The sequence below is a fragment of the Pseudophryne corroboree genome (assembly GCF_028390025.1).
Source record: "Pseudophryne corroboree isolate aPseCor3 chromosome 3 unlocalized genomic scaffold, aPseCor3.hap2 SUPER_3_unloc_6, whole genome shotgun sequence".
In the NCBI taxonomy this organism is placed as follows: Eukaryota; Metazoa; Chordata; class Amphibia; order Anura; family Myobatrachidae; genus Pseudophryne; species Pseudophryne corroboree.
In genome coordinates this window covers 1,610,102-1,629,518 of record NW_026967552.1, presented here as the reverse complement: position 1 = coordinate 1,629,518, position 19,417 = coordinate 1,610,102, and the positions used below count along the sequence as shown (strand labels likewise).

General features: G+C 47.7%; 2 protein-coding genes across 2 annotated transcripts in view; one reads left to right on the top strand and one right to left on the bottom strand.

Annotated features, from left to right (window-relative positions):
• The window catches only part of LOC134984506 (zinc finger protein 271-like), a 185,336-nt gene extending 182,149 nt beyond the window's left edge, over window positions 1–3,187 (top strand). Inside the window, exon 7 of the mRNA XM_063950076.1 lies at window positions 1,878–3,187. Within this exon, the coding sequence (XP_063806146.1) occupies window positions 1,878–2,896 (1,019 nt within the window). The 3' untranslated portion in view covers window positions 2,897–3,187. The remainder of the gene's footprint in view (window positions 1–1,877) is intronic.
• The window catches only part of LOC134984503 (zinc finger protein 585A-like), a 593,603-nt gene that overhangs the window by 540,716 nt on the left and 33,470 nt on the right, over window positions 1–19,417 (bottom strand). The gene's annotated exons all lie outside the window — the stretch shown is intronic.

Sequence of the window (19,417 nt, the reverse complement as noted above, 5' to 3'; positions counted from 1 at the left end):
TAGAGGTCAGCGTGATCACAGACGTGAAGTACTCAGCACAGAGAGACACAAATGGCAAAATATATTCAGTGAATAAATCCACAAAATAACATACTGTGAGGTTGTATTCAGAGTGTAATGAGCTGTACTCAGACGATACTTGATACTGGGCTCTGCATGTAGACTGAGAGGAAGTAGATTATACTGGTACCATATAAATAGAAGGCAGTTTCACCTCCAGGCAAATGCTTCAATTTAGTGCAGTGACCCCAATCCAGCCATCAGGACACTTATTTAGCAGCTTATATCAATTTTACACCTTATTGAAGGCAGAAGGCAAAGCATGTGATGGCCGGGTACCAGGATCCAAAATGGCAGCTATCTTACTTCCCAATACCACCGCTGGGCTCCGGTAACTGTGGGCAGCCCGTTCTGTCCCCATCAGTAGCGGAAGCTGTGCACCCATGTGAATGGGAGAGCAAGTGATCCCGACTGAGCCAAAAGCGCCTCCAAGTCAGGTGTCCGGAGAATACAGCCCATGGCTTCCGCGGCGTCACTAGGCTGCAGCAGTGAACAGTGCCCGGAGTGAGCAGAGCGAGTAGCTATAGGGCAGGAGGAGTGGGGGACTTAATAGATTGCGTCTTGGTCCCAGTGGCAGCTGAGGGCTATCAGGTAGGGTAGATAAGAAGCCTCTTTTTGAGGAGAGCTCCAGAAAGCACGTCTGGATGGACCACGCTCCTCTTTTTTATTATTTTATATACTAACAGGGGTGACAGGTGTGGTACATCCCTGCAAAGGCAGATCCAATCTCTTTCTCATCAGACTCTGCTGTCTTCCCTGCACTCTCACTCAGATGTTCACTGCTGCCAGTAGCACACGTATGAGAAGCAGAAGTATGGCGGCAGCTGTATAGATTCTGATACGTAATTCTCTATATCATACTTTCCGTACACACATCATTCTTATTACTATTGAGAGAATAGAGGTAAGACACTGATGATGGGGATGTAAAAGTGGATTATAACCTAGAAGATGATGATGATGATTGCAGGGTATCATATGGTGTATTGCATGTAAAATACCTTGTTCCACACCTACTCTGCTGTAGCAATATACCTTATATAAGGGTGAGTAACACATGTACAGGCTTACCAGCGTATGAGCACTCAAATAAATTAATGCTACCTTACCAATGCTTCCAGTAGTAACGTTAGGAGACATTTCTCTGATCCATCAGCTCATATGACTGATGTTATTGTTCATCTAGAATCTCCAATTCATACGATATGTTCCCCATTCATTGTTTTACATTGGTGCTGACATAGGACTTGGCGAGTGACTACATCTCCATTTATACTTCATGGTTAGTTACCAGTACAAGAGAGAGATATATCTAAGTCTTATTATAATATTACATTTGTTATTGTGTGTTCTCAGGAGGGTGGACACAATGATAGTCTGAGACACAATATTATAAAGCATTCATTAAAAGTTATGTTTTAATATACACACAAATTTATAATTGTGTCCCAGAGAGTTGTCTTCTCCTATTGTTTGCAAGATTAATATTGTTACAGAAAATGTCACATTTCCGTAATGTATTTTATTTCCAGCAGATGGACACACAAGCAGGAATATCTCAGAAGGACATCTAATGTTATCCCCGGATTGTGACATAAAAGATAATGACAGTAGACAGGATTCTCCAGGAGCTAACCCCATTACCCCAATTATACATCCAGCTCTATCAGCTGGTCCCTCTGATCCTGGGAAATGTTCTCCTGATCACTCTGATATTGGTGCATCTGTTACAGCTCTGAGAGTAGATACAGTGTTTCCGTGTTCTATAGATGCCAAATGTTTTACACAGAACACAAAGCTTATTAACCCACACACAGGTAAAATAGGTGAAAGGCCACTGATATGTTCTGAGTGTGGGAAATGTTTTACATACAAATCGCATCTTGTTAGACATCAGAAAAGTCACACAGGTGAGAGGCCATTTCCATGTTCTGAGTGTGGGAAATGTTTTGCACACACATCAGATCTTGTTAGACATAACAGAAGTCACACAGGTGAGAAGCCATTTTCTTGCTCTGAGTGTGGGAAATGTTTTATCCAGAAATCACATCTTGTTCTACATCACAGAAGTCACACAGGTGAGAAGCCATTTCTATGTTCTGAGTGTGGGAAATGTTTTGCGCACACATCAGATCTTGTTATACATCAGAGAAGTCACACAGGTGAGAAGCCATTTTCTTGCTCTGAGTGTGGGAAATGTTTTATCCAGAAATCACATCTTGTTATACATCAAAGAAGTCACACAGATAAGAAGGCATTTCCATGTTCTGAGTGTGGGAAATGTTTTACACACAAATCAGGTCTCGTTAGACATAACAGACATCACACAGGTGAGAAGCCATATCCATGTTCTGAGTGTGGGAAATGTTTTGCGCACGCATCAGATCTTGTTATACATAAGAGAAGTCACACAGGTGAGAGGCCGTTTTCTTGCTCTGAGTGTGGGAAATGTTTTATACAGAAATCACATCTTGTTATACATCAAAGAAGTCACACAGGTGAGAAGCCATTTCCATGTTATGAGTGTGGGAAATGTTTTATATACAAATCACATCTTGTTATACATCAGAAAATTCATACAGGTGAGAAACCATTTCCATGTTCTGAGTGTGGGAAAGGTTTTACAAACAAATCGCATCTTGTTAGACATCAGAGAAGTCATACAGGTGAGAAGCCATTTCCATGTTCTGAGTGTGGGAAATGTTTTGCATTGAAATCAAATCTTGTTACACATCAGCAAAGTCACACAGGTGAGAAGCCATTTCCATGTTCTGAGTGTGGGAAATGTTTTGCACAAAAATCAGATCTTGTTATACATAAGCGAAGTCACAGGTGAGAAGCCATTTCCATGTTTTGAGTGTGGGAAATGTATTGCACACAAATCAGATCTCATTAAACATGAGAGAAGTCACAGGTGAGAAGCCGTTTTCTTGCTCTGAGTGTGGAAAATATTTTACATGGAAATTAAAGCTTTTTACATATCGGAGAACTCACACAGGTGAGAGGCCATTTTATTGCTATGAGTGCAAAATGTTTTACACGGAAATCACAACGTGTTACACATCAGCGAAGTCACACAGGTGAGAAGCCATTTACACTCTGAGAAATAAATCAGCACAATAGACAACACTCGAACCATTTTAATGTTCTGGAGTATAATCATCATTGCCATGCGTTCTTCATGGTTCTTATCCTATCTCCTATGCTTTTTACATGCTACCGCAGGGTGAAATAATCAGGTGTCATGCCCTCATCTACTGCTAATCAGATGACCTGTCTGTTGCTCTGGGTACTGAGAACCCAGTACCAATCCTAAATGGTTGTCTAGCTGAGCTCCAGGTGTGGGTGATGCCAGTTGGCTGTTACTCAGTCCTGGTGAAACAGGTCCTTATGATAGCAGCTCACCAACAAATGGCAGGGCTACAGCTCAGCTTTAAACAACATACATCAAACGAGTTAGCAGCGCTTAACAATCAATAAATTGGATATGAGTAATTTAAACAATATAATTAATTGAAACACATGGAGATGAATGGACTGAAGGTGGAAAAAAAGGTTATTTAATAAAAAATACAAACAAGTATTAATTCAAGGAAATGGTTAAATTAGAATTAAATTATACAACAACCAGAATCACCAGGAGCGGCTACTGAGATATTGTGTCCGTTCCTTATTTCATGTGGATTACAGATGAGTATGGTGGAAATAGGAGATAGGGCTGATGGCACAGTCCTGATGGTGATAGTTACCACAATGGTTACCACTGGAGAATAGGTATCCTCAGGATAGCATCCCTTTAAATGGGTGAAATCTCTGGGATCCTAAGTCCTCACCAGGTTGTGGAATACTCAATGCTGAGTGGAAGTAAACAAATATCACATGCGGGCAGGTGCTGTGTGTCCCGTCATCTGCTGATTTTCTCCAAGGTCCACTAAAGGTCCATATGTAGCCCGTGCAACAATGCCTGATAAGCTGCAGCAGCAGCCCTCAGAGAAGCAGACAGCCCATGCAGAAATGGTGACATCCATTAAACAGGCTATCAGCCCCTTGTTTAAAGAACAAACGACTGACAATAATCAGCTAGCGCAGCTCACACAGAGTATTGGGCATAGAACAATGCTTAGGAGAGACTTTTGCAGATGTAGCAAACCTTAAAAAATCCACATCTAGGAATACTAAAGATATATTGCAATTACACAACAAAATTGAAGACTTAGAAAATAGATCCCGTAGAGGGAATCTCAGGATTAAAGGATTACCGGAAACTGAAAGGTAAAGATTTATTTGTTTTCATAAAAAAGTCACTGCCTGAAATGCTTCGTGTGCAAGACAGATGCTCCAACCTCATTATAGAGAGCACACACATTAGGCCCGGTCCGACCACAGGATGACGCCAGAACCCGGCCGGTGATATTTAAACCCCTGAATTTTCTTCGAAAGGAATTACTATGGTCAGCGTCTCGTAAAATAAAACAGCTTGTATGGGATGGTCATAAAATTTTATTTCAAGACTATTCAGCTGAACTGTCGAAGGCTAGGCGTGACTTTGCCCCGTTATGTTCCCGCCTAATCCAGGAAAATAGGAAGTTTGCCCTCCTTTACCCAGCGCGGCTGCACTTGTACAATGGTTCACAATTCGTTGACTTCCTTTCCCCCTTGGACGCTGAGGCATATCTCAAGGAAGCATCTGCTGCCAAAAATAATGATTCAAGACTGTCTGACTGTGGTTGATCATTGACGAGATTCCTTTTACAGATGTTCATTATTATCGTCCCTTTTTTGGACCTTGTTTGATGCTCGGTTCTGATACTACAGGCCAGCGATGCAATTCTTGGATCAGGAACTCACAGCTGGTTTCTTCCATCATACGAAAACTTTCTACCTCTCTTTTACATTATCACTTTTAGGAGATATCTGCAAAGTGCCCATACCCCTGATGTCAAGACTTTCTTTATTTCAGATTTCTCATATCAACCTTCACTGCAGCTGTTACATAATTATTCATATTTTCTATGTCTGGAAGATAAATTTCAGCTGAGCTGCAGATACTGGGGTTTCTAATTTCTGATAGCTGCAAGCATATAAGGATCATTACGATCCCCCTTAATATGCGGATCTGATTACATAACCCAAAGGAACACTTCAGATTGATGTCCAGAGACCCCTGTGTCAGCAAATGACAGAAAGGTTCTAGATTAAATTTCTGCTTGCTTAAATGGTCAGATAATCTTACGTGAAACTGTCTGAATTATGTAATAATAGGATTTTGATAACCTACCAGTAAATCCTTTTCTCCTAGTCCATAGAGGATGCTGGGGATGACATCAAAACCATGGGGTATAGATGGGATCCGCAGGAGACATAGGCACTCTAAAGACTTTTCATTGGGTGTGAACTGGCTCCTCCCTCTATGCTCCTCCAGACCTCAGTTGTAGGAACTGTGCCCAGGGAGATGGACATTTCGAGGAAAGGATTTACTTTCATACTAGTGGTGAGATACATACTGTCACAATCCTGACTGTAATTCTCATATTTGGTGACTTACCCCTGCTTTCTGTCCTGGATCCTGTGTCTTTTCACTCACGGAGTTAAACAGCTTGTCAGCACTGAGTTTCCTGAGTTCTCTGCCTGAGAGGTAATCAGCTCCACCTGTGGTGATCTCCTGTGTGAGGCTGAATTCAGTAATCTAAAAGCAAGCATCCTGTGTTTTGCAGAAGTCCAGGCTTCAGTGTTCTCTTGGCCTGCTAGGCCTCATTCTACATCACAGCCTTGGCTAGAGTAGTCACATGACAGTGACATCACCTAATCCTGCCCACCAATCATCAAGGACCAGGAAGTATAAATCAGGAGGCTGAGTTGGAATCTGGGCCATTTCCTCGTGTCACATACAGCCTTGTGAGAGTCTTTATGCTGAGCTCCCTTAAGGTAACCATTGTACCTAAGTTCCTGTGGAAACTCTGTTCCCTTGTTCCTGTATGGTTACTTGTGTGTTGCCATTTGATTTCACCATTTCCCTGAGTCTCAATGTAAAGGCACAGCTGCAATGTTTCGTCTTAAAGGCACAGTACTGAATTCCATGTTCTCCACTGAAAACCACAGCTGTCGTGTTTCAGTTTTACTACTGTTGTAGTTGGGATCTCCAGAGCTCAGTACTTCCGTGCTTCCAACACCTCAGTACCTCCGTGCTTCCAACACCTCCGTGCTTCCAGCACCTCCGTGACTCAGCATCTCCGTGCCTCAGCACCTCAGTACCTCCGTGCCTCAGCACCTCAGTACCTCCGTGCCTCAGCACCTCAGTACCTCCGTGCCTCAGGACCTCCGTGCCTCCGTGCTTCCAGCACCTCCGTGCCTCCGTGCTTCCAGCACCTCCGTGACTCAGCATCTCCGTGCCTCAGCACCTCAGTACCTCCGTGCCTCAGGACCTCCGTGCCTCCGTGCCTCAGTACCTCCGTGCTTCCAGCACCTCCGTGCCTCCGTGCTTCCAGCACCTCCGTGACTCAGCATCTCCGTGCCTCAGCACCTCCGTGCCTCAGTACCTCCGTGCTTCCAGCACCTCCGTGCCTCCGTGCTTCCAGCATCTCCGTGACTCAGCATCTCCGTGCCTCAGCACCTCCGTGCCTCCGTGCCTCAGCACCTCCGTGCCTCAGTACCTCCGTGCTTCCAGCACCTCCGTGCCTCCGTGCCTCAGCACCCCAGTGTCTCTACGCACTCCAGTGTCTCTACGCACCCCAGTGTCTCTACGCACCTCAGTGTCTCTACGCACCTCAGTGCCTCTACGCACCTCAGTGCCTCTACGCACCTCAGTGCCTCTACGCACCTCAGTGCCTCTACGTACCTCAGTGTCTCCAAGCACCTCAGTGTCTCCAAGCACCTCAGTGTCTCCAAGCACCTCAGTGTCTCCAAGCACCTCAGTGTCTCCAAGCACCTCAGTGTCTCCAAGCACCTCAGTGTCTCCAAGCACCTCAGTGTCCCCAAGCACCCCGTGCCCTTTAGCACAGTTGTACCTGTTATTCTTCACTGATTCATCAGCGCCTTTCCAGTTCTGTCTTTCAGGAGACCTTCAGCGCCCACACGTGCTTCCTGTCTGCCGACCTCATCCTGCATGAGGAGAACTTGGATTCGGCCATCTCTGCCGCGGTTCCTCTTCCCAGTCACCGGAAGAGACCCCGAGTCCACAACACTTCCAAAACCAGGTCAGTGGTGGTATTCGTGTAGTCCTCCAGTCGCCCGCGCAGACTTCGCTAGCACCGGGTTCACAAAAACCTTAGTCATGACAGTAGGAAATGGCCACATGGACCCGGCCGAAAGTGTTAGTCTGACGCATGACCTCCTAAGCAATATTGCAGGACGCTTGGAAGGTCTGGAGTCGACTCAGCATCGATTGGCACAGTGTCTGCAGCGGAATTCGTCCTCCAGAGATTCTATGACCTTCTGCTCTAAGACTCCTGACCAACTGCAGATTTTCTACCAGATGTTACTACAGTTACAAGAACTTTTGCCTAGTATTCTCTCTGTGATGCCTGATCTCCTCAGGAATACTACCAACGTTGTTGATCCTGTTTTGTCCCATCCAGTTAATAGAGTCTCTTCCTCTGCGCAAGGGAAAGTTTTTCATCAGAGCTATCCACGGCCCAAGCTCTCTGAAGCTGAACGTCAGCGGCGTAAGGAGCTACATCTCTGTCTTTACTGTGGAAATTCTGGTCATTTTGTTAAAGACTGCATTCTTCGCAAGCCAGGGAATGGTGACAAATCGCAGTATCACAGTGCTCATGTCTACAAGTCATCCACAGTAGCCGATCCTGCTACTGCTGACGGGGGTATCAAGATGGCTACTCGGAAAGAGACTCAAATTTATGACTGGGGTCCGGTGATTAAAAGACCTTATCCCAAGTTGGGTGTCCAGAGAAGAATATTCAAGCCATTTAGAGTCACAGAGGAGTCAGAGTGTCCAGCCCCAGGGGGGGCGTCCGTGTCTTCAGCCCCAGGAGGGGCGTCTTCAGAGTGTCCAGCCCCAGGAGGGGCGTCTTCAGAGTGTCCAGCCCCAGGAGGGGCGTCTTCAGAGTGTCCAGCCCCAGGAGGGGCGTCTTCAGAGTGTCCAGCCCCAGGAGGGGCGTCTTCAGAGTGTCCAGCCCCAGGAGGGGCGTCTTCAGAGTGTCCAGCCCCAGGAGGGGCGTCTTCAGAGTGTCCAGCCCCAGGAGGGGCGTCTTCAAAGTGTCCAGCCCCAGGAGGGGCGTCTTCAGAGTGTCCAGCTCCAGGAGGGGCGTCTTCAGAGTGTCTAGCCCCAGGAGGGGCGTCTTCAAAGTGTCCAGCCCCAGGAGGGGCGTCTTCAAAGTGTCTAGCCCCAGGAGGGGCGTCTTCAGAGTGTCCAGCCCCAGGGGGGGCGTCCGTGTCTTCAGCCCCAGGGGGGGCGTCTTCAGAGTGTCCAGCCCCAAGAAGGGGTTCTTCAGAGTGTCCAGCCCCAAGAAGGGGTTCTTCAGAGTGTCCAGCCCCAGTGAGGGATTCAGAGCGTCCAGCCCCAGGAGGGGGTTCTTCAGAGGGCACAGCCCCAGGAGGGGGTTCTTCAGAGGGTCCAGCCCCAGGAGGGGGTTCCGAGGGTACAGCCCCAGGAAGGGGATCCGAGGGTCCAGAGCCAGAGGGTCTACAGAGTGCTGCCCAGCCAGAGGGTCTACAGAGTGCTGCCCAGCCAGAGGGTCTACAGAGTGCTGCCCAGCCAGAGAGCCTTCAGAGCGCTGCCCAGCCAGAGTGCCTTCAGAGCGCTGCCCAGCCAGAGAGCCTTCAGAGCGCTGCCCAGCCAGAGAGCCTTCAGAGCGCTGCCCAGCCAGAGAGCCTTCAGAGCGCAGACCAGCCCCGTGAAGAGAGGGCTCTTGCCTCAGCCCAGCCCCTTGAAGTGGGGGCTCTTGCCTCAGCCCAGCCCCTTGAAGTGGGGGCTCTTGCCTCAGCCCAGCCCCGTGAAGTGGGGGCTCCTGCCTTGGTTCAGCCCCGTGAAGAAAGGACTCAGTCCGTCCCGGTTCCAGCCGGTCCAGCAATACTCCAGGCCCAGCCTGGTCAGTCCGTCCCGGTTCCAGCCGGTCCAGTAATACTCCAGGCCCAGCTTGGCCAGTCCGTTCCGGTTCCAGCCGGTCCAGCAATACTCCAGGCTCCGCCTGGTCAGTTCGTTCCGGTTCCAGCCGGTCCAGTGTTACTCCAGGACCAGCCTGGTCAGTCTCCTTTGGTTCCAGCCAATTCAAGCATCCCCGGATCCAATCCAGTCCTACTCGTCCAGTCAAAGATTTCTCCAGTTTCAGCCTCTAAGCTTTCGTCTGATGGTTTACCACCAATTTACTTCGATGGAGATTTACTGCAATATGCCGCTTTGGTTGAACAATTTCTGTCTCGGATGGAGTCTGATCCTTCAGGTGCAGTAACTCCTTCCAACGTTACTCGATATCTGTTCCTGGCATTCAGAGGAAGAGCTTTGGAGTGGGCCAACATGCTTTTTGAGAGTAATGATCCTGTGTTCCATGACTTACAGAATTTTAGTAATGCTGTGGTTAAAGAATTTGGTCCTAAACCTATGGAATCTGACTCGGTAAAGAAATCAGGCTCTAAAGGGAATGCAGAAGGAAGTTTGTGCTGTCCTCCCAGGGATAATCTAAGAATCTCCTTCAGTAAGAATCCGACCATTAAAATTGCTCATGTTGGAGTCTCTCCTAGCCCAGAGAATTTAAATCTCCAGTGCACCTCATTTTCATCTGCAAACTGTGTATCTATGGGAGATTCATATCTTCCATTAGACTTGGACTCAGACTCTGAATTTGATCCAGTCCATGATGCTACTCCTTTCTTGGGAGCCCCCATGTTTTCTAAGGAAGGTTTTTCTTTACAGGAGATCCCGCGGTCCTTGGTCAAAACCAAACGTTCCCATAAGAAGAAGAGGCATCAACAAAGGTCCTAAATTCTTCTGTATGAATTTCTCAAGTTCCCCTAAGATTGGATGGGTGTCCGGAGTCCACCCTCGAAGAGGGGGATACTGTCACAATCCTGACTGTAATTCTCATATTTGGTGACTTACCCCTGCTTTCTGTCCTGGATCCTGTGTCTTTTCACTCACGGAGTTAAACAGCTTGTCAGCACTGAGTTTCCTGAGTTCTCTGCCTGAGAGGTAATCAGCTCCACCTGTGGTGATCTCCTGTGTGAGGCTGAATTCAGTAATCTAAAAGCAAGCATCCTGTGTTTTGCAGAAGTCCAGGCTTCAGTGTTCTCTTGGCCTGCTAGGCCTCATTCTACATCACAGCCTTGGCTAGAGTAGTCACATGACAGTGACATCACCTAATCCTGCCCACCAATCATCAAGGACCAGGAAGTATAAATCAGGAGGCTGAGTTGGAATCTGGGCCATTTCCTCGTGTCACATACAGCCTTGTGAGAGTCTTTATGCTGAGCTCCCTTAAGGTAACCATTGTACCTAAGTTCCTGTGGAAACTCTGTTCCCTTGTTCCTGTATGGTTACTTGTGTGTTGCCATTTGATTTCACCATTTCCCTGAGTCTCAATGTAAAGGCACAGCTGCAATGTTTCGTCTTAAAGGCACAGTACTGAATTCCATGTTCTCCACTGAAAACCACAGCTGTCGTGTTTCAGTTTTACTACTGTTGTAGTTGGGATCTCCAGAGCTCAGTACTTCCGTGCTTCCAACACCTCAGTACCTCCGTGCTTCCAACACCTCCGTGCTTCCAGCACCTCCGTGACTCAGCATCTCCGTGCCTCAGCACCTCAGTACCTCCGTGCCTCAGCACCTCAGTACCTCCGTGCCTCAGCACCTCAGTACCTCCGTGCCTCAGGACCTCCGTGCCTCCGTGCTTCCAGCACCTCCGTGCCTCCGTGCTTCCAGCACCTCCGTGACTCAGCATCTCCGTGCCTCAGCACCTCAGTACCTCCGTGCCTCAGGACCTCCGTGCCTCCGTGCCTCAGTACCTCCGTGCTTCCAGCACCTCCGTGCCTCCGTGCTTCCAGCACCTCCGTGACTCAGCATCTCCGTGCCTCAGCACCTCCGTGCCTCAGTACCTCCGTGCTTCCAGCACCTCCGTGCCTCCGTGCTTCCAGCATCTCCGTGACTCAGCATCTCCGTGCCTCAGCACCTCCGTGCCTCCGTGCCTCAGCACCTCCGTGCCTCAGTACCTCCGTGCTTCCAGCACCTCCGTGCCTCCGTGCCTCAGCACCCCAGTGTCTCTACGCACTCCAGTGTCTCTACGCACCCCAGTGTCTCTACGCACCTCAGTGTCTCTACGCACCTCAGTGCCTCTACGCACCTCAGTGCCTCTACGCACCTCAGTGCCTCTACGCACCTCAGTGCCTCTACGTACCTCAGTGTCTCCAAGCACCTCAGTGTCTCCAAGCACCTCAGTGTCTCCAAGCACCTCAGTGTCTCCAAGCACCTCAGTGTCTCCAAGCACCTCAGTGTCTCCAAGCACCTCAGTGTCTCCAAGCACCTCAGTGTCCCCAAGCACCCCGTGCCCTTTAGCACAGTTGTACCTGTTATTCTTCACTGATTCATCAGCGCCTTTCCAGTTCTGTCTTTCAGGAGACCTTCAGCGCCCACACGTGCTTCCTGTCTGCCGACCTCATCCTGCATGAGGAGAACTTGGATTCGGCCATCTCTGCCGCGGTTCCTCTTCCCAGTCACCGGAAGAGACCCCGAGTCCACAACACTTCCAAAACCAGGTCAGTGGTGGTATTCGTGTAGTCCTCCAGTCGCCCGCGCAGACTTCGCTAGCACCGGGTTCACAAAAACCTTAGTCATGACACATACCAGCTCACACTTCAACCATGGTGCACAACGTGGCAATCAACATAACACACGCCAACAGGTATCAACCAATTGCAGCAACATGCTGAACTAATACAACACAACTTGTGTAACTCTAATAACTAAACTGCAGGTAAAGTACGCACTGGGACGGGCGCCCAGCATCCTCTATGGACTAGGAGAAAAGGATTTACCGGTAGGTTATCAAAATCCTATTTTCTCATACGTCCTAGAGGATGCTGGGGACGACATCAAGACCATGGGGTCTATACCAAAGCTCCAGTACGGGCGGGAGAGTGCGGATGACCCTGCAGCACCGATTGACCAAACTTTAGGTCCTCATCGGCCAAGGTATCAAACTTGTAGAACTTAGCAAATGTGTTTGACCCTGACCAAGTAGCTGCTCGGCAAAGTTGTAATGCCGAGACTCCCCGGGCAGCCACCCAGGATGAGCCCACCTTCCTAGTGGAGTGGGCCTTTACCGACATCGGTAACGGCAATACAGCCGTAGTATGAACTTGCTGAATCGTATTTCTAATCCAACGTGCAATAGTCTGCTTGGAAGCAGGACACCCAATCTTGTTGGGAGCATACAGGACAAACAGAACCTCTGTTTCCCGTATACGAGCTGTTCTAGCAACATAGATTTTCAAAGCTCTAAACACATCTAGAGACTTTGAATCAGAGAAAGTGTCAGTAACTACTGGCACATAGGTTGGTTTATGTGAAAGCAGAAACCACCTTTGGAAGAAAATGTTAGCGAGTTCGTAACTGTGCCCTATCTTCATGGAAAATCAGGTAAGGGCTCTTGTGAGACAAGGCCCCCAATTCAGACACCCGCTTTGCGGATGCCAATGTCAAAAAATCACCACTTTCCAAGTGAGAAACTTCAACTCTACCTTTTGTAGAGGCTCAAACCAATCCGATTGAAAGAACTGCAATACCACATTAAGGTCCCATGGTGCCACTGGAGGCACGAATGGATGCTGGATGTGCAGAACCCCTTTCACGAAGGTCTGAACCTCTGGAATAGAGGCCAATTGTTTTTGGAAGAATACTGACAAGGTCGAAATCTGCACCTTGATTGATCCCAATCGTAGGCCCGTCTCCACACCATCCTTCAAAAAATGGAGAAAACGTCCTAAGTGAAACTCTTCCATAGGAGCTTTCTTGGATTCACACCAAGACACACATTTTCTCTAAATACGGTGGTAATGTTTTGACGTTACTCCCTTTCTGGCCTGAATAAGGGTGGGGATGACCTCCTGAAGAATACCCTTCCTGGCTAGGATCCAGCTCTCAACAGCCATGCCGTCAAACGTAGCCGCGGTAAGTCTTGGTACACACACGGCCCCTGCTGTAGCAGGTCCTTTCCGAAGAGGAAGAGGCAGAGGATCTCCTATGAGTAACTGCTGAAGATCTGGGTACCAAGCCCTTCTTGGCCAGTCTGGGGCAATGAAGATTGCTCGAACCCTTGTCTTTCTTATGATCCTGAGTACTTTTGGGATCAGCAGAAGTGGAGGGAAAACATACACTAACTGAAACACCCACTGGGTCATCAGTGCATCCACTGCTACTGCCTGAGGGTCTCTCGACCTGGAACAGTATCTCTGAAGCTTCTTGTAGAGGTGAGACGCCATCATGTCTATTTGAGGAACTCCCCAAAGTCTTGTTACCTCTGCGAAGACTTCTTGGTGGAGGCCCCACTCTCTTGGATGGAGATCGTGTCTGCTGAGGAAGTCTGCTTCCCAGTTGTCTACTCCCGGAATGAATATTGCCAACAGAGCTTGTAGATGTTTTTCTGCCCAGCGGAGGATTTTTGTTGCCTCTGCCATTGCTGCTCTGCTTTTTGTTCCGCCCTGCCTGTTTATGTATGCGACTACTGTTACATTGTCTGCCTGGATCTGCATGGGACGGTCTTGAAGAAGATGTACCGCTTGTTGAAGGCCGTTGTAAATGGCTCTTAGCTCCCGAACGTTTATGTGAAGGCAGGCTTCCTGTCGTGACCAACGTCCCTGGAAGTTTTCTCCCTGAGAGACTGCTCCCCAGCCTCGGAGACTTGCATCCCTGGTTACTAGGACCCAGTCCTGAATCCCGTACCTGCGTCCCTTTAGCAGGTGAGCGCTGTGCAACCACCACAGGAGGGAAATCCTGGTTTTTGACGACAGGATTATCTTTCTGTGCATGTGTAGATGTGACCCCGACCACTTGTCCAACAGAACCCACTGGAATACTCTGGCATGGAACCTGCCAAACTGTATGGTCTCGTAGGCTGCCACCATCTTCCCCAACAACCGAAAGCACTGATGGATCGACACAGTTGATGGTTTCAATATCTGTTTTACCATTTTCTGGATTTCCAGAGCCTTTTCCAGCAGAAGAAATACTCTCTGAACTTCTGTGTCCAGAATCATCCCGAGGAAAGACAACCTTGTCGTCGGTTCCAACTGTGACTTTGGGTCATTTATGATCAACCCGTGTTGCTGGAGTATTGACAGGGAGAGGGATATGTTTTGTAATAACTGCTCCCTGGATCTCGCCTTTATCAGGAAGTCATCCAGATAAGGGATTATATTGACTCCTTTCTGACGAAGAAGCACCATCATCTCCGCCATCACCTTGGTGAATACCCTCGGCGCCGTGGAGAGACCGAAAGGTAACGTCTGGAATTGGTAATGGCAATCCTGAATCACGAATCTCAGATAAGCCTGGTGAGGAGGATAAATGGGAACATGCAGGTAAGCATCCTTTATGTCCACCGACACTAAGTAGTCCCCCTCCTCCAGACTGGCAATCGCCGCCCAAAGTGATTCCATCTTGAACTTTTTCAGGAAGAAATTCAGATCTTTTTGATTTAGGATCGGTCTGACCGAGCCGTCCGGCTTCGGAACTACAAAGAGGCTTGAATAAAAACCCCTCCCTTGTTGTGACAACGGTACCAGGACTATGACCTGGTCTTGACATAATTTTTGTATTGCCGCTGTTACTGCTTCTCTTTCTGACTTAGAAACTGCCAAGGTCAATTTGAAAAATCGGCATGGGGGAACGTCTTGAAACTCCAGTTTGTATCCCTGTGACACTATTTGCAACACCCAGGGATCCAGGCCAGATAGAATCCAATCCTGGCTGAAGAGACTGAGATGTGCCCCCACCCGAGCGGCCTCCCGCAAGGGTGCTCCAGCGTCATGCTAGGGATTTGGTAGAAGTAGGGGTAGACTTCTGCTCTTGGGAACCTGGAGCCGCTGTGGGCTTCTTTCCCCTTCCCTTACCAGCAAAGAAGGGGGAACCTCTCGCCTTTTTGTATTTATTGGGCCAAAAGGTCTGCATTTGCAGGTGATAGGTCTTTTTTGCTGGTGCAGGTGCAGATAGCAAAAATGTCGACTTACCTGCAGTATCCGCCGAGACTAACGCATCCAGTCCATCGCCAAATAAGGCCTCACCTTTATATGGGAGAGCCTCCATATTTCTTTTGGAATCTGCATCCGCGTTCCACTGGCGAATCCACAACGCCCGCCTAGCCGATACTGCCATGGTAGCGGCTTGTGAACTCAATAGTCCAATATCCTTCATTGCTTCCAGCATGTAGGCGGCAGCGTCCTTGATAATCCCTAATTTAAGGAGTATCTCATCTTTATCAATTGTGTCAATTTCTGATGACACGCTTTCTGACCATTTTTCAATAGCGCGATTCACCCACGCGCAGGCAATAGTGGGCCTAATCAGTGTACCATTGGTAACATAAATGGATTTCAATGTAGTTTCCATTTTGCGGTCTGCCGGCTCTTTAAGAGAAGCCGTGTCAGGAGCAGGGAGAATTACCCTCTTTGTCAACCTGGATAGTGCACTATCTAACATAGGGGGTGACTCCCATTTTTTCCTGTCTTCGACCGGGAAAGGATAAGCGATGTGAATCCTTTTGGGAATACGAAATTGTTTATCAGGATTCACCCACATCCCTTCAAACAGAGCATTTAGTTCGTGTGAAGGAGGGAACGTGACTTTGGATTTCTTTTCCTTACATAAATAAGCTTTTTCCTGAGGTACAGGAGTGCTTTCTGTAACCTCTAACACGTCCCTTATAGCCACAATCATATATTGTATTCTTTTTGCCAATTTATGATCTATCTCTCTGGATTCACTATCGTCGACACAAGCATCAGAATCTGTGTCGGTACCAGTGTTTATGACATTTGCAAATGGTCTCTTACGTGACCCAGAGGGAATAACAGCATCCTGAAAAATCACAACTTCCACAGATTTTCTCCAGCATGCAGCCTTAGATTCAGATTTATCCAATCTACGGTTAATCTACGGTTAATCAGATGCATACTGTCACATAGCTCTTTCACCCATGCAGGCTCTTGGTGTGCCGGTAGCGCCACCACCTCAGAACTCTGTTTCCCTAAAGTGGCTTCCTCCGGGGAGAAACTCCCTGATGCACATGCCTCACACGTGTACACCACACTCACAGACACACTGGGACTTATTTTGGGGACAGACCCACACTAAAATCTGTCAGAGGGACACAGGATAGGAGCAGCCAGTTCACAAACCCAGCGCCAGTATTGCCTGTGAACACAGTATGTCCACAGCCCAAAATTGCTTTTAAATAGTAATATACACTATCAAATGCACCTCAATCGCTTTTTGCCCACCTTTTTTAGCACCCTGTTCTTGTCAGAAGTGGAGGAGAGGACCAGCGTGTTCTCTGCAGCCTGAGGAAAGAGAGAAAATGGCACTGAGTAGTGTGCTGGCTGACTGGGGAAGAAGATCCGCCCCCACAATGGCGCGTCCTTACATTCAGTATATGACTTATTATTTATACTGGAGGGGATAGGGCTGTGCCAACGGCATCTTATGCCCCCTTTTAGCCAGTTTGAGGTATTTTTCTTGCTGCCCAGGGCACCCCCCCCCCCCCCCGCGACCTGCAGTGCCTGTGTGTGTGGGCAGCAATGGCATGCTGCGCTCCCGCCAGCCGCACTACCTCAGTCGTCACTTACTTGATAGAAGATCATTCTTCTCATACTCACCTGACTTCTGGCTCTGCGAGGGGGTGACGGCGCGCTGTGGGAGTAAGCATCTAGACACGGTTAGCGTTCAGTTCCCTTCAAGAGCTAATGGTGTCCTGTCAGCTAGAAGCAGAGCCATGAAACTCTGAGGAAGTTGGTTCTGCTTCTGCCCCCTCAGTCCCACGAAGCAGGGAGTCTGATGCCAGCAGATCTCCCTGAAAATAAAAAACCTAACATAAGTCTTTCCAGAGAAATTCAGGAGAGCTCCTCAGAGTGCATCCAGTCTGCCTGGGCACATTTCTAAAACTGAGGTCTGGAGGAGGGGCATAGAGGAAGGAGCCAGTTCACACCCAATGAAAAGTCTTTAGAGTGCCCATGTCTCCTGCGGATCCCGTCTATACCCCATGGTCTTGATGTCATCCCCAGTATCCTCACAGACGTATGAGAAACTTTATTTTACCCATTTTTTCTTCCCTGGCTCAGCCCAATGCTCTCCCCAACTAGTGAGATTCCTGATATGTTCAGGGACCTACCCCTCCCCACCCCATGGAATCCAAGACTGATTGGTTAAGTTTGAACAACTCAAATATGTTCCCCTGCTATATTGTATTCTGTGTCTTCACTGGTTACACAATGGTTTTATGCTGCCTTCATATAGCTATTATTAAGCAGATGGCAGGCCGGTGCGGTTTCCTCCCTAAGCGGCTAGTGCTGCTTTCTGTATATGGAAGTATCCCCGATGTTGTTACAATTGTTGTTTTTTCTTGTTCTCTCTGTTCGTATTTTGGAACACCACTGGGTTATCTCTCTCCTATCATCTCCTATGTATCTCTGTAACTCTGATGTTATCTCCAATGTAGAAGGTAATTATGCATTGAGTGAACTGTCCCCTGATATGAGGAAAGAAGTGCTGGTATGGCCTTACATGTAGGTAGCTGGAATGTAGGACTAAATTCCCCTAAAAAGCACAAATGTGTTCTCATGTATCTGAAAAAGTTATGTTTAGACATTGTATGTCTGCAAGAGTCCTGATGTCTGCCTCTTATAATTCAAAGGCGCGGGGTGTTGCACTTATAGCAAGATCCTCTTTATCGATTGAGACTTCAGATATCGGAATTGACCCTGTGGGTCGGTATGTAATAGGCAAATTGATGTATGAAAAGATGCTGTTTGTGTATATGCACCGAATGTGTACTCTTTACAATTCCTGACGAAACTTGTCAATATTTCATTACCTCACTCACACTTACCCTTGTTATTTGGTGGGGACCTGAATCTAATCTCCCTTCCCCATCTTGACAGACAATCCCTCACCTCCTCTAATGTTAAAGTTACAAAATTTGGTGTGCCAGAATTTGCTCGGAAACTCCAGATGTTAGACTCTTGGTGCACATTACACCCGACAGACAGAGATTATTCATGCCTATCGGCTGCTACGGGCCGACTGTCTAGGATAGATTATATATTGACATCAATAGCTCTCATCCCAAAGATTTCTAAAGCAGTGATGGAACCAATAACGATTTCAGATCATGCGGTTATTTGGATTGAGTTACAAGTGGCTCCAGATAGAGGTAGCTCAATACGTTGGAGGTGTCCCTCATCCATTAATAGGTCACAATCCCTGAAAGAGGTAGTGTTCCGAACTTGGGATGATTTTGATATTGATAACGGACAAAATTAACAAATCCTACGCTGTATTGGCAGGCCGCCATAATATCACATACTGTTTCCCTGAAAAAAAAGCTCCATTTTACAGTTCACCCAAGCGCAAGATATGCTGAATTCCTCCTTTCAATTTTATAAATCCAACCCCTCAATTACTACTAAAGCCTCTTATAAAAAGCCAGACAACAATTTGAAAACTTGTTTATTAAAATGGAGGCGTCTTACACTTTTACAAAAGGCTGTAAAATTCATAGATTTGCCAATAAATCTAGTAAATTACTATCCAACCTGCTGAGCGGACAGCGTAAGCCGTCAACGATTTACCCTTTAAAAAAGGGAGATGGGTCTACTACCTCATCAAGTGCCCAGATAGCGGAGGTACTGAGGAATTATTATACTACCCTGTACTCAGATCCGCACATACACAAGGCTGGGGAGGCCTCGTTTTGGGAGGGTTTGCCTATACCGCAACTGTCAGATTCTATGGGAGACACTCTAATTTCTAAGATTTCTGACGAGGAGGTTGCCTCGGCAATCTCTCATATAATAATGGTCAAGGCACCGGGCCCACACGGATTTACCCCTGAACTTTATAAAATCTTGAATCCCCGCATTATTCCTATTTTACTGCTGGTTTTTAATTCTATATTAGACTCAGGGGACCGTTACATTATAACACAGCGCACATCTGCGCCGCGACTCACGAACACCACCAGATGTTAAAGGTGCTCGGTCAGACTCCAGGAACAGATAGTAAACTTCCGAGTACAGGATCTCCGAGGTCAGGAACAACCAAATAGACCGGGACTGGGAACTCTCTGCAGCAGACACAGGCAAACAGGAAGCTATCACCGGCGTCTGTAAGAAGTCCTGAGGGTGCCTTTATTCAGGCACCC